Source organism: Strongylocentrotus purpuratus, unplaced genomic scaffold, assembly GCF_000002235.5.
Source record: "Strongylocentrotus purpuratus isolate Spur 01 unplaced genomic scaffold, Spur_5.0 spur5_contig_867, whole genome shotgun sequence".
NCBI classification, from domain to species: Eukaryota; Metazoa; Echinodermata; class Echinoidea; order Camarodonta; family Strongylocentrotidae; genus Strongylocentrotus; species Strongylocentrotus purpuratus.
This window is the reverse complement of record NW_022145576.1, coordinates 227,264-243,100: the sequence shown is the minus strand read 5'-3', so window position 1 is coordinate 243,100 and position 15,837 is coordinate 227,264. Positions and strand designations below refer to the sequence as shown.

Below are 15,837 nucleotides of genomic sequence, written 5' to 3'. Positions count from 1 at the left end.
GCAGAACACTTTTAGGCTCTGGAGGGCCCGAGAGTGCAGCGTTTTAGACCAATGCAAATGCACAAATGTTATCGCTTGTTCGCTACGCTCCCTCGCATAATATCCTCCAAATTGTACAGGTCAATATTGTAGAAAATCTGTATCCGTTGTTTACAAGATTAAGAGTTATAAAAATAAATCAGTGCTACAAAAATGAATATTCCGCTTGCTCTTTTAGGGAGTCTCTTCATGCCTGATTATAAACATATTGTCGCCTAAGAAGAAATGGTGTACATCTTTCTAACAACATTAAGTCAAGGTTCTTCATTACATGACTAATTCAAATTTACTAAAATGTATCTACTAAATATTTACAACCCTTGGACTGCACATTAATTATCGGCTGAAGTGAAGTGTGAAAAAGTATATTGCTTGTTTTTTATACTATATAGCTAAGGAGTGTATTTCTTTAATGCAACATAAAGACTTCAAAAACATGTGAGGGGGTAGTCACTTCCGCCCCCTTCGCCACTCTTAATATGCACCTCGTCCCTTGCATTTCGTCTACGCCCCCAGTCATGCAAATCGCCGCTCCTTAATATGGATAATTCCTACTTCTGCATTTGTTTAGAGCAATCACTGCCATAGCCATGGAGATCGTGCTTTACAATGTACCAGAATGAGGGTAACTATCTTAGTTGATATTCTGGTTGCTAGCTACCTGACGATGCAAGCAGTAATAGCCAAAAGTTCCAGTTATTTCCTAATCAAAACCGGCATTAACATACTCTTACAATTGGATCAACATCACTCATTAGCACACTTGTATAACAAAAGAAAATCCTTTGACCCAATATTTGAATCAAGTTCATCTGCATCTGAATTCAGAACGAAATTGAATTAGGTCGGATGAAAATTGAAACGAAAGCATAACATTCGGACAAAGAAAATTGATTTGAAAATCTCATTTTGGGAAAGAAGAACTCATGAAAACATCCGAAAAGGGAAATTCGAAAAAGGGGGAAAATATCAAAAGAACATCTTTAAACAACTGATATATAAGGAAATCGAAGAGAATATGTCTGGTTATAAATTTTGAGTAGGCTTATCAAATGTTATCATGTTCTTGGTTATAGTGTACAATACAGGCTGTATTCAAAGATTGTACGCTGGAAATAAAAAAAATCAAAGCAACAACAACATCATCAAGAACAACCAACGAAACAGAACAGACAGAAAAAACACCAACCATCTATAACAAAAATAAAATATCAACAAAAGTCAAAACGAAAAAACAAAGAAACATGTCCTCACCCTACCTTCCAACTACTCCGACTGAGAACTAATGAGATGAATAAAAAGGATATCAACAATCAGATCATACAGAACGCGAAAAGGACAACTACTGACGCAGACGCTTTCCCGACGGAGTGAATGCAACTATGCGAGTGTAAGAGAGTGATTGGGGGTAGAGGAAGACAGTCTTTGGTAGAATGCTTAAAAACTGACACCCATATACCTGGTATTTGCGCGTCGCTACTTTGTCGTTCGGTAAAACGGACGCGCGCACCTGTCAAATCGCCCTTTTTTAATATGTAATTGGCGCCAGCATTTTATTAAGGTGATATTTACAAGATAGAAGACGACACAAAATGGTGCTATTCAGTGGGGTACTAACATCAATGTAAGTGGTTTCAAAAATGCCCTCAAGCACTTTTTGTTGCAAACGTATCAAAATAAGTACCGTAGTCCCCGTTTTTCCCCGTATTTGGCCAAACTGGCCATTTTTTTCACATCGAAACTGTGACTTGTAGACCTGTATTTGTATCTGTATAATACTAATTCAAATTTATTCCTCTATCCATGGCCACCATTTCTTTCTCTCTCCCTCTCTGTCTCTTTCTCTGTCTCTCTCCCCTCTATCTGTCTTCTTCTTCTCTATCTGCTGTTTTCCCTTTTTCTGTTTGTCACTTTCTCGTTCTTATTTTCTTTACGTATCGTCCTCATCTTGTCATTCTGCTACTGTCTCGTTACTCGTTTGTTTGTATTGTCTGTCATGTTTTTTAAAATATAAATGTATAAAGTTTAATTATTATTGTGCGGACCTACACCTAACAAGCATTGATTTCAAGTACATTCGTTTTTTTCATTTCCTGTCACCAAATCATTTTGCATTACAATGACTACAAAACAATGTCAAAGATATAGCGGCTCATTCGTGTTATATCATTACGTTTATTATTGTCTGTCATCGTTTATATTATTTGAAAAGAAATGAAAAATAAATTCGCTCTGTATAGAGCGACCTCTACTACTAACAACACAATAGTAATAGTTGGCAGCAATGCATCGCTACCTTAACGCACTTTTCATGGGTGAACAAATGGAAATAAACCATAGGAAAAACTAGCCTCCAAACCCCCAAAACAAAACTCATAATCAAACAAATAAACAAACAACCTTTCTCCATCAACATAATCTGATAATTAATGCTCACACAAAAACATATCTAATCAAAAGAGGGTATTTCAAATTAGTTCACAATTTATTGCAATTCACTTCAACATTAAAACATATTTCAAAGATTAACGTTAAATCGAGATCAAGGAGTATAATTCATTTGGAAATGTCTCTCCAATAACAAGCACTTTGGTGTAAAATAGGAACATTTATACATTTTATAAAATATTTGATAAATATACAGTATTCATGTTATTTTGAATACATAGAAATTCTGAAAGAACTGTGAAGGAAGATAAATGTATCAGCTCTGGAGTATAGGCACAACATTCTCATGATATAAAGCACATCAATACTACTGAAATCATTAAAGGGGAAGTCCATCCTGATATTAACTTGCTTTTAATAAAAGCAGAAAGATCAGAGGAATAGGCAGTGAAAGTTTGAGCAAATTCTGATTAAAAATGAGAAATATTTGAAGTTGTGATTATTCAAACACAAATTGGCAACTCAGTGACGACTTTTGCGAGTTCCCCTTCCATTTGCTCTGTACTTTAAATATTTTTTTTAAAAAAATTGTTATTTTCCCTTGAGAATATTGTCAAAACCTTTCCAAAGCAAAAGACCTTAACTTTACTTCAATACTCTGTTATGCATAACTTAATCATGCTTGTTACATATAACATTCTCATAACACACATCAAACATTTGTCCTTAAAAAATTTCAGTCTTTATGTCTGTTTTAGCCATAATGACCATGGCAAAACCAAATTAGTCTGATTGAAAAAAAGAGGTAATGTCTGCTTTAATTATTGTAATTATACATAACAAGCAACAAATAAAATGAGTATCAAAGTGCCACCTCAGTGATGAGCAAATTCAATGCTAAATCATTCTATAGTATGGCATCATGATGCTTGTATGATTTCCGGTGTGATAAATGTGCAAATGCAGTATCAAATGTCATGCAACGACCAAAGAATACTGGTCATTAAAAAGGACCTCATTTACCCACTACAGACACGTGTAGGAGTCTAGCACGTCATTGCTTATGAAATAATGATTTGGATGATTCTGCAATATTTTAATGTCAGTGATTCCTTAAGAATTACATGGAAATGTACTCTTACTCCTCAAGGAGTATGTTATTACCAACTGATAATTACCAGTGAATGACCTTACTACCGCCATTTTTATGGCTGTTTTTCCGCCTACTTATAACATCTTAGAAAAACTCATACCCGGTATATCTTTTCTTCTTTAGTTTAAGTAGTCGGTGTATTTCTCCTTTCACAAAGACAGCTAATGCAGAACCGTCCAAACCATTATGTCACCATGAATAATTGATGGGTACGCAAGATGGATGCAGTCATTAAATGGATGGTGCATGTATGCATTTTTATCCTTATTCTATACATTGCCTGCAGAGAGCCAGAAGGGCACTGACCCCTGTCTTTCAACACACAATTAATGTCCTTTTAACACTCAATATATATGTTGTATATCCAGTACTGAAACATTCATATCTAAACTCAAAACTCATATTTTCAAATTAGCATATATCAATAGCACTAAAGGACAAGTAATGTTGTAAGTTTTTTCTTTGTAAGAACCTCATTGTTTTCTACATATGCTTCTGTTTACTCATCTTCCTTTTATGATCTTGTTATATTTCATAAATATGTATATTGTTAAGTGCAATGAAACGTCAATAGACATGCAATGCACTATAAAAGAACAATATTACTATATTATTATTAATATATAAAACAGTGAAGAGCAAAGCAAACTCATTAGTATTATTCATATATCTAATCATGAAATATTCAGTGGGATTGTTTGGCATGCCTGCCGAGAGCCGCGAGAGTATTATCTCATAATCTTTCAACACACAGTAAATCGTCGGTGGGGTGACAAAACCTTGTATCTCAAAAATCATGAATTTTCAGGAGAGCGCAAAAACCTTTCCTGTCTCAACAGATTTAGTGCTGTGACACCGTCCTTTGTTTGGAATTTGTGAAAAAACCAAGACAGGAGGCGTTTCATGGATTTATCAGGTGGTGTCGTAGGCCATTAGGTACAAAATTATGCAAAAAAATCAAAATCTCAAAAAATTGAGATTCAAGGTTTTGTCACCCCACCGACGAAATGCTTCTCTGGCAATCAAGAGACAATACATACATAGTTCAGAGAACTTTGAAGTGATACATATTTATAGATTCAAGGAAATATTCAAGGTGATCAAAAAAGTCATAAAAATGGATGGAATATCATCAATGCATATACTATTGAAGTAGTTTTTTTAAATTCACAGTCAAGGGGCATTTATAATGATTAAGAAATTGAAAAATAACAAATAATTTAGTATTCAAGGTGATCAGAATAGAAACACTTATTTGAATGGATGGAATATTTTCAATGCATATACTATTGAAGTAGTTTTTTTAAATTCACAGTCAAGGGGCATTTATAATGATCAAGCATTTGAAAAATAACAAATAATTAAGTATTCAAGGCAATCAGAATAGGAACACTTATTTGATTGGATGGAATAGAAGTGTATACATTACATATGTACATGAGAAAAATAAACGTGCATAGCAAAATTGTCAATAAGCAACCGTCAAGAAAAAGCATTGGTAAATTTTTTTTAAAAACCGTTTAAGTATTCAAGGTGAATGGCTTTCACATTCTCATTCGTATGGATGGAATATACATGCATATGAACGTATTTTATAAGTATCGCAATCAACATGAATTTATTGTGAAACAAGCACTTTTAAAACTTTTGATATTAAGTCAAATTCAAGGTTATTGTTGGATGGATATAATAATCATCATGGACGGAATATATACATAAATCTATGCAGTAGTGTATTTCACATGTCATTGGTATACAAGCATATATATATATTTTATAAAAGAAATTAAACATGCAAATAAGTTTCATTGGAACAAGTAAGTTTTGCACACCATATAATGCAGTGCAGATGAACTGCTAATCACGTTTAGTATACTTCAGAGAAGGTTGCATAAAGACATCATAGCACTCAAAAGAGAACTTAGCTATGTGAGAACAGAATTTCTGAACATCACAAGACATGGCAAATATATAATTTAGACCCCAAAGTAGTAGCTAGGAATCACTACATTTACTAATAGTCAATCATATTGGTAAAATATCATGTACTTGGATATCATCTAAACATATGATATAAATTTTCATGCTGTACTATTCAATCAGTCATTGGTGTTCAGACAGTGGTTTTATTTCTAATCTATGTCGAGCATGAGACACACCCCTTGCAGGCACGCATTCCTTGGTGTTTAGACAGTAGAATTTTAATTATAATTGGTGTACCACACATACTCCTTGTAGGTAATCTTAAATTGGTGTTTAGACAGTGGTGTTAATCCTAATCAGCATTAAGCACAAAACACTGTCTTATTAGTGTTGAGTACGACCCATACTATTTGTAGGTAATCTTTCATTGGTGTTTAGGCAGTGGTGTTAATCCTAATCAGCGTTAAGCACCAGACACACTCCTTGTAAGACCCAATGTGAAGTGTGTTCAGACGTAGCCAGATCTGCCTCAAACACCAAACCTACACCCATGGCGTTACGACGCTGAGACGTGGTGTATACCGGCGTACGGAATGTATTCTGTGGGAAATGAACAAACACAATGGTTGAAGTTACGGTAGTCAGAAGTAAAAAATTGTTCTGCGCCTTTATTCTCTTTTTAACAATGACAGCCTGTTCACACAAAAGGAAATTTATACAAAACACGTAAACAGAAAAGTCTTATAAACAATCATCATATAACGGGAGGGCCTACACATATGGAAAGATAATCGTATGAAGAAATAATGTATTTTAAAAAAGCAGTCTTGATGAGCCAAGCTGACATGACAGCATGTCAATCATCAGCTCTTTCACAATAAGGCCTTGCCCAGTTAATATACAGTTTTCTTACAATACAATGTTCGTATTAGAAGAGGATACTTTATCAAGTTTTCATTCAAAACGAGGCTCAATCCACTGCATAGCTACACGATGTTCGCACAAGAAAAATATAATTATCACATATCTATACAGGGGGGTGTTTCACAAAGACTAAGATCGACTTTAAGTTGAACTTAACTATGACAGGCCATTCATGCCACTGTTTGCTTTTACCATTTACTGGCATTGGTCTCCGAAGGGACGTATAAATCGTGGTCACAAATCTACAATTTTTTGATAGTTCATTATGGAAGGAAAAGACATTATCTAAAGATCATAATTGAGTGACCAAATAGTGAGAGCAACCAGTGGCATGAATGGCCTGTCATAGTTAAGTCCAACTTAAAGTTAATCTCAGTCTTTGTGAAACACCCCCCTGTTTGTATATCTATATGATGGATTTGCTTAGTGTGAACTGGGCCGGGTAGGGGATGGGTTACTCACCTGTAGTTTGAGTCTGTGTGCCTCGATAGGGATCACTTTGAGGATGGGTAGCTCCTGAATGAGAACCTTAGGGCGTGGTCTCATCAGACACGCCTCATCAACGTCCCAGGCCGCACCCTCCAAGTAGAGTCCAGTCACAAAGCAACCTGTGGTACAGAAACAATACAGATGGATGGAATGAAAAATGTCTAGATTTGTATGCATTGCCAAAACTCCTACATAACTACTCATACAATTTTTATGATTCCTCTTTACATTGGTCTAGAATGTTTGTATCTGATGCTGTAAATTGTTTCCAGATTTATGGGAATACATGTACGTGCATGGGTTCAGATTTGTATTGATCTCATTGTGTAGTAATACAAGGGTTTACAAAAAAAGGCTGAATAAACCACACTTTCCTCTTAAAATTGGCTACTGGTATCTTTTATTGAACTTTTCCTTACATGTACATTCTCTATTATCAAATCCACTGAATAGGAGTTAAGCCACGGGTCCAGGGGATAATGATATTGATGTTTCCTGGGCCCCCCCCCCAAAAAAAAGGGACTTTCCATTGTGCTAACCTGAATGTGCCCTCTCCGTGACCTCATCAGGGGTGACATAGTGAGTCACGGACGTGTAGAGGGTCGACTTGTCCAGCGGCCAGCCGTTCTTACGGCACGTGGCTTGAACCAGCGCGGTCAGGTACGATTCCGGGATGTGAAGACCACTGAGCCACATGACCGGTGGTTCAGCTTCATTCACCTGAGAAGTTTAGAGGGATAAGATTTAAACATGAGAAACAAAGTCTTATAATAGAGTAAAGGACTACATATAGCATTATACTTTCCTTAAATATAGCATGATTTGGTCACACTGCAAATCCGCTGAGACAGAGTAGAAATAACCTGCATAGCAGTTGTAAATGTTGTCCCAATATTGGTTCATTCATACAAACACTATCTTCGCAATGGCGAAAATGATGTATAAAGGATTGTAAACTTCATCATATCAAAATGTTATCCATCATTCTGCTAACTGTTTGATAAAATACAACGAATAATGGTATAAAGTTAACAAAACCAGAAGAGCAACAAATCATATGACCAGCCAAAGGGCGCCAATGGATGCTCATTTTGAGTGGAAAAAAAATTCCCAAATTTGTTACTATCCTTTGACTACATCTCACTATGAACATGACGGACAAAGAAAGAGGACAAAATATACAGATCCTCAGGCAAACAAAGGAACTTCCCTTCACTGCTATTATGTAAAAATGTGTAGAACAGGTGTCACATGCATATTCACCTGTTCTACACATTTTTACATAATAGCAGTGAAGGGATGTTCCTTTGTCTACCTGAGGAACTGTATATTTTGTCCTCTTTCTTTGTCCGTCATGTTCATAGTGTCTAGTACCCAATAAAATTCAGTCCACACTTTGTGAAATCCAATGAAAGTGAAAGCTCATGATGTCCGTCATCACAACAAAAAAGTTTAGAAAAATTAATGACAATTTGTATGCACACATTCCTTTTACAATGAAATGAAAGTTCCTAAAGTAATCAACAACTGATGTATAGTGTAATAATAATAATAATAATAATATTTAGCTTTTATATACATGTAGCGCTTATCACAAGATCAAAAAGCCTGAAAGTGTCATATTTACCCATGTTGTGTACTGGTTGAATCGTCGTTGGAAGTGCAGCATCCAGTTTCCGAGCGACTTGAGAGTGTCTGGAGCCAGTTTGATCCAGATCTGTGGGATCTGACCGTTGAAGAGTGCTCTGGCCACGTTGTCAAGCTCGTTACTCATACCAACTTCTCCCTTCAAGGCCTGAGGTGGAAGTTAAAAAAAGAATGGTTTTATGTTGGCGTAAAGTGTCGTAGCCAAGTGGTTTAAGCACTTGACTTGAAATTCAAAGGTCATGGTTTGATCCCGACACGGCACTAATGTCCTATGGCAAGGCATTACTCTACATTTGCCACACTTGACCCAGGTGAGGTAAATGGGTACCTGGCAGGAATTAATTCCTTGAAATGCTAGAGCGCCGTAACGGCAGCTAGGCAAAAGCCAGGTAATAATTAATTTGTGCGCCTCGCAATAGAATTGTCTAGATAGATGGCGCTATATAAATGCCTATGATTATTATTATTATTATTGGCACGAGATGATTCAGATACACTCTGCATTCTAATCAAAACACACAATTATTTACGTTATTCCTAAATGTACTCGGCCATCCTCTTAACGCATCCATTGAAGTGAAGTTTACAATAATTGGTCAACAACTGATATCATCATCCCTGTTAATTTTAAAAGCAAAGGGTTTATCAGTGGCCTAATACTGATGGTTAAACTAGAATACAAAAGTTCACACTGAATACAAACACCAAGGTTTCTTTTCAGGATCTTCTACACCAAACAAAATTCAAAAATAAACTTGAGACCTTACTATTTGGCTTGAGCAAAGTGCAAAGGAGTAGACGAAAGTTGCCAGATATATTCTAAGGATAGTAGAACCTCAAAAACATGGGGTAAGACCAACTGAAAAGTAATGTCTTTATTATTTACTCAGTTTTAATATAGTCCTGACTTAATAGCAAGATAATTTAGGAGACGCTATGGCTCAGTTGGTAGAGCAGTGGTCTCCTAATCCGGCGACCCGGGTTTGAAACCAAGACGATGAGCTAGTGCCCTTTGGTAAGGCATTTTAATCCTCATTACCAGGTCTTTCGGAGAGGACCTAAAGCCGTAGGTCCTTTGGCTGCTTACTAACATCTTAGCAGTCAGGTAAAATAAAATAACTACCACTACTACTACAATTAGGATCTGGGCCTGAGTTTACACGCTTCTTATTGAAATAAGCATCTGAAATAAGTGCATGTGACTGTCTGTGAGCAAAAATATTATAGAAATGTGGCAATGGTTATCTACCATAAGTTTTGTAAGCATTTTAATGTATGCAGTATTCTTATCTGACAAGTTTGTTCATTTAGGACATACTCATAAGCTACTCATGAGGGACCTTAATTCCACAAGCCTAATTGCTTTTAACCAAGGCCACCTCATCTTTCTATTGTAAAGCCATATTCTGTCAACATTTTATATTTATGTCATATTTGTAATGTATGTTATGAAACAAAGATAAATTAAACTTGAACTTGAACTTGAACTAATTACGGGGTCACAAGGACACTTACCCTCTGTAACTCTGCCAGCGAGCGAGCCATCCTGGCTATCAATCGATTGAATCTCTCCAGCTCCTGCAGCAGTACAACGGTTGTAGGCGAGATCTCAAGACCGTACTTCTTGCGGATCTTGTCCAGGTCAAACTGCTGGGGTAGCTTGGCCTGGATGTCCGATGCGATGCCAGCGATGAAGTCATCACGACTGATGCCTTGGCCAGAGTCACCTGTTCAGGACAATATAGCAAGATAATAAATAGCAACAACATCAACTAACAATCAATGATTATGAGATGATGATCCTCATTACCACTATAGGATATAGCAAGATAATGAATAACGAAACAACTTAACAATTAATGATGATGAGATGATGATCATCACCATTACTGTATAGTTCTGGGACCCCTTTCACAAAGCCTTTCTTTTAATGATAAATGACAAAAATCTTTGACACATGTGCTGATAATCAATCAGAAGCAAGGATTTCACTACCTTTTAAAGCCCCACTGTCCAATTTGTAGCTACTTGCTCCCTCTATATAGAAAACTTCCCCAATCGGTGCCTGTTGGTCCCCCATGATCCTCTTTTTCTTATGTTAATTGAGAGCTGAGTTAATGAGATAGCAACCTGTCAGTGACCTCGCTGTGTGGTCTAATCCCTTCTGGCCCAGTAGTATTGACGGTCGAACAAAAACTGTCATTTGTCACTGATGACAAGTTTTGTGAAATGGGGCCATGGTCATTGGCAGCAGTACTTCATATTTGATTTGTTACAACCTAAATAAGCATGGTCCCTCAGCACTAAAATAACTCAGAGCATTTGGAAAGTATAATTTTAACACACCTATTTTGCACATCTATACATCACCAGCATTTGCATTCAGGAACAATCAAACATCCATTGTCAGGAAAGACTTGTTTAAAGCCACACTGTCCTACTTGCTCCCTCTATATAGAAAAAAAATGCCTAGTCAGTGACCATTGGTCCTCCATGATCCTCTTTTTCTTATGTTAATTGAGAGCTGAGTTGATGAGATAACCACCTGTCCAGTGACCTTGCAGTGTGGTCTAATCCCTCCTATAAACCAGGGGGTGTTTCATAAAGCCGTTCGTAGAGTTACGCATGACTTTACGAACGACTTGAATATGAAGTGCCAGATAGGATGCCCAAGTTTTTCCTGATGTTTTCACAAAGTGTGACTTTATTTCCTATAACCTCAATTAAATTATGGCAAAAAAATACCTTGCATTAAAAATGTTTGTTATAATAAGAATGTTAATCTACATCTGCAGTTCAACTTTAGGTGATGCAGTTAAAAAAATGATTGAGCATCCCATTTGGCTTTTCATATATAAGTCGTTCGTAAAGTCATGTGTAACTTTATGAACAGCTTTATGAAACACCCCCCTGTATAGATAAGCTTTAAGATTTTTTTTGTCCTTCAGTGGCTATTATATACAGGTACAGTCAAACCTGTCTATTAAGGCCACTGAAGGGAAACAGAAAAAGTGGCCACTGTAGACAGGTGGCCTTTCTAGACAGGTTCTACAACACACACTTCTATCTTGAGGGAGACAAAATGCATGGCCACTATAGACAGGTGGTCTTTATGGAGAGGTGGTCACTAGGACAGGTTTGACTTTACATGCAAATCAAGTGTATACTGACCTGTCTGAGGCTGAAGTTCAACCAGTTGTGCCCACATATCTCTGGCTGCCTGTGTGTAATAGTTGATCTCAGCATTGGGATGCAGACCAAACACCTCAGGTGTGTTGGCTAGGGGTAGTCCTTCAATCAGTTCTGTAATAATAATAATAATAAATTTATATAGCGCAGCTTTTATACAAAGTATATTCAGCAGCGCTGGTACAGAGCTCCTTTTTTTACTGAATTCTACAAAAAAGAATCTCTCAATTGAACAAATATTTCTCTTGGCAAGCTATTCCATAGTTTGGGGGCAGCAATAGCAAAAGCACGTACAAGTCAATCACATAAATATTATTAACATATCACTGACTCAAGAATTGGTTCTTATCATCATTGGTAAAATATGAGTTAGAAATATATGAAATTTTTAACTCGAAGAAAGGCAAAGATCAACTACGTAAATGAAAGCGTTTGCAATTTCTGCTTAAGATCTATTGCCTTTAATACCTTGGCAAAGTTTAATGCACTAGCTTCCATATATGTCAAACTTGGTTCCTACAACCCTTAGCTTTGTGATAAAATATATGCCACTCTTAACTCGAAGAAAGGCAAAGATAAACTAGGTAAATGAAAGCATTTGCAATTTCTGCTTAAGATCTATTGCCTTTAATACCTTGGCAAAGTTTAATGCGCTAGCTTTCATATATGTCAAACTTGGTTCCTACAACCCATAGCTTTCTGATAAAAACACATAACAGATTCTTCTGTTGTATTTGCCTACTTGTACATTGGAAAGCATAAAGCTATACCTTGGATATGGATATTTTGTCATCTGCCGCTCGGTGCCTGAATGACAAAAAATCTCACTACTTTCGGGCAAGTTATAATGTGAAAAACATTTTAGAAGTCAAAAGAATGCAGCAGAATATAAAATGCTTCTAGATTCACTTCTAAAAATACAATTTTCGCTCTATGTCAACGAACAAGTCAACACCAAACAGGAACAGCATTTACGGCTGTAAATTTGTTCAATTTATATGTCATTGACTGTTGTCATGAACATTTTCTAGAATATATAGGTCAGTTAGTATTGTCTGTTGGAAGCCAGGGGAGTACAAATAATACAAATAATAATTCCTCTGGCTCTCAACAGAGAGATTAAATTATATTACACTGTTATGTTATTTATGTTCTTTGTAGTTATTTGTTTATGATATGTTTTGTATTGTTATATGTTATACAAATGTTAGTCGTAAGACGATTTTTCTGTCTTCCTTTTACTTGTGCATGACAATAATCAATCAATTGAATTCAATTCAATTTACACCTTCTCAAAGACTTACGTGTATAATTATCCTTCGGTCCATACTCTGGAATGCAGTAGTCTACCGTCTCGTTGTTGTAGAAGTGGAATGGTTGGAAGGTATCGAAGATGAAGTCTCCCATGTATTCATCCATGTAGGTGTTCAGGATACGCCTGTCAAAGTTATCAATGGCTCGGCCGCCGTACATAACCTACAGGGAGAGATTGACGATTGGTTCTTATATTTACTCTTGGAGTATAAACAGAATTTGTTGTTATGTTTTTATGAGCAGGTGATATTGTACTGGTCAAACCCATTCTGACTTCAGGCCAAGGCTGGCTTCTAATCCCACCTCCATTTTCCCTATCAGTATCCTATGGATGTGGAAAATGTATGTGAAACTGCTACAAATGTTTGTCAGCTATTCCCAGCAGCTGAATCAATACCTACTATGCATTTGCTTATTTGCGTACTTGCTAGTCACTTCATAATCCAGAATTCCTTCAAGAAACAACATGAATCTAATGTATTAAAGAATTATGGGATATATAGAAAATCAAATAGCAAACACAAAATAAAGTCTGCTTTACTTACAACAAAGTTCAGTATTACATTTTCTTTCGTAACATGTCATGCTGGCAAATATCAATACTACTAATAATAGTTACATTTGTGAAGCACTTAATACTAAGTTTGTAAATGCTTTACATTGCAATTATTGCAAATGGGTTAGATAACGATGTACCCAAAGATTCTTTTTCTTCAGTAGATCAGGGGCCTGTCCTATAAAGAGTTGATATTAAATGCAACTTATTTGCGGTTAAGATCAATCGCAATTATGTACAAAAGATACAGGGAGATTACAAACTTGTGATTGATTGGAGGACTTGAGATTGTTTTGGATCAATCGCAACTCTTTATAAGACGGGCCTTGATGTCTGCTAAAAACAGTTGAACTGCCCTCCTTCTGGCTGCCTTTCAACAGACAGCCAGAAAGACATAGTAGTTGATTTCCAGCAAATAGCTCACCTCTCCAATCAGATACTTCAAACTGTTCCATGGGATCTTGGTGTCACCTTGCTCAAACGCTTTAGTCAAGTACGTATTGAGGATCTCCTGGCACACCCGGAAGTCCGACTCGTTGAAGTCGTACGGGACGTTCCAACCGACCTTGCCATACTTGCGTCTCTCCTGGACCACGGCGTGGAAGAAGGCTAGGACAAAGACCAGAGGTTTGAAGGATTCGTGAGGGCAGTCCTCTAGGACCTGGGCTGAGATCTTGTGGAAGGTGCTACGTAGGTTGAGCTTGAGACCGTTGGGAGGTTCAGTTACTACCTGTATAAAGAGTGAAATCAAGCAAGGTTTATTTCAAATCTTGGAAGAAAGTGTATTAGCATTATGAGGATATGTTTTGCAGTGGCAAAGGGAATGGACTTGTGATACTTTATTCTAACTTTAGTTTCTCATCATAATCAGACAAACCAACCACTCATTTGAGAGTTTCAGCCCAAGTATCAGGCTGCTTACCAAATGCCAACAGGAACCTGGGCCCGTTGCATAAAACTTACCATTGATGGTAACTAGGGTTCGTACACTTACACATTTTTAAAATTCCATGACTTTCCATGACTTTCCAGAGCAGGATAATGTAAATTTCCATGACCATTTTCAATGATGTACATGTCTTAATTTAAAGTGTACAACTATACATCATCGCAATACTAGGAAGCAAATCACAAAACTATAAGACGCACCCCTATTTCGAAGATCCCCCCCCCCCCCCCCCCCCCCCCCCAAAAAAAAAAAAAAAAAAAAAAATCTGAAAAAAAAATCTGGAAAAAAAAAATCTGCCATCTTTAGTTTAAAAACAACATTATTACTAGACATAGGTCTAACTTAGTTCACAAGCACTTCAACTGTGCCTCGTATAATGAAAGTGAAAGTATTTTTCGAACACTGAACTAAGATGCGATCTGATATCTAGTTAACAAAAAGCCACTAAAAAAAAGCCAACATTGGTCTTTTTGTTAACATCAGATCGGCTCTTATTTCAGTGACAGTGTTCGAAAAATAATTTCATTTTATTACAAGGCACAGTTGAAGTGCTTGTGAACTAAGTTAGACCCAGTAACAATGTTGTTTTTAAAACTAAAGATGACAGAATTTTTTTCCTCCGAGTCCAAACAGAAATGTGGACAGGCTAGTTTTTGCGTGGTGATTCGTTATCCCCTGTGTAAGTGAGCTGCATCATACAGGTGAGTGAGCTGAAGACACGGGAGAGCTTCGGCCGGCAAAGTGCCTTAATTGTGACAGGGCATAATTTATTGAGACTGAGAAAAAAAACTGAAAAAAACTCTCTTCCTTTCAAATTAGGAATGTAGTTTAACTTCAAATAGTAGATCCTATTCTTTATTTGCATTATGTAATTCATGTTGAGACACAGAGATTTTTGAAAACCACTAAAAAGTAGCGTTTGAGGACTCAAATATCCTGTACCTGACTATAAAAGGCGCACCCCCGACTTTCAATATTTTGATGACGGAAAAAAGTGTGCCTAAATTGCGGACGTTGGGGAAAGCAGCAACCACGAGGCTAGGCTAGCTAACTGGCTGTATGCTCGCACTTGCACAATGGACGCCAAATGTGGAATCAAATGCGATTCAGGGTTGCGATATTCAAGTAAAGAGCAACACGATTTGTAAAGGGGTTCTTAAGAAAACACGAGTGGCTCATGATGCATAGTTATTTACATTTAAATTATTGTTTTATGAATATTCTGTGGTAAAACCCCGGGGTAAAACACCTTCATTCAAACTTTTA

The 15,837-nt window shown here is 36.7% G+C and overlaps 1 protein-coding gene across 1 annotated transcript in view; it reads right to left on the bottom strand.

Annotated features, from left to right (window-relative positions):
- Nucleotides 1-5,903: 5,903 nt before the first annotated feature.
- The window catches only part of LOC585218 (dynein heavy chain 10, axonemal), an 85,925-nt gene continuing 75,991 nt past the window's right edge, over nucleotides 5,904-15,837 (bottom strand). Inside the window, exons 64-71 of the mRNA XM_030975036.1 lie at nucleotides 14,047-14,352; nucleotides 13,057-13,228; nucleotides 11,735-11,866; nucleotides 10,079-10,290; nucleotides 8,544-8,711; nucleotides 7,456-7,636; nucleotides 6,890-7,035; nucleotides 5,904-6,103 (exon numbers count right to left, since the gene is read on the bottom strand). Of these exons, the coding sequence (XP_030830896.1) occupies nucleotides 5,957-6,103; nucleotides 6,890-7,035; nucleotides 7,456-7,636; nucleotides 8,544-8,711; nucleotides 10,079-10,290; nucleotides 11,735-11,866; nucleotides 13,057-13,228; nucleotides 14,047-14,352 (1,464 nt within the window). The 3' untranslated portion in view covers nucleotides 5,904-5,956. The remainder of the gene's footprint in view (nucleotides 6,104-6,889; nucleotides 7,036-7,455; nucleotides 7,637-8,543; nucleotides 8,712-10,078; nucleotides 10,291-11,734; nucleotides 11,867-13,056; nucleotides 13,229-14,046; nucleotides 14,353-15,837) is intronic.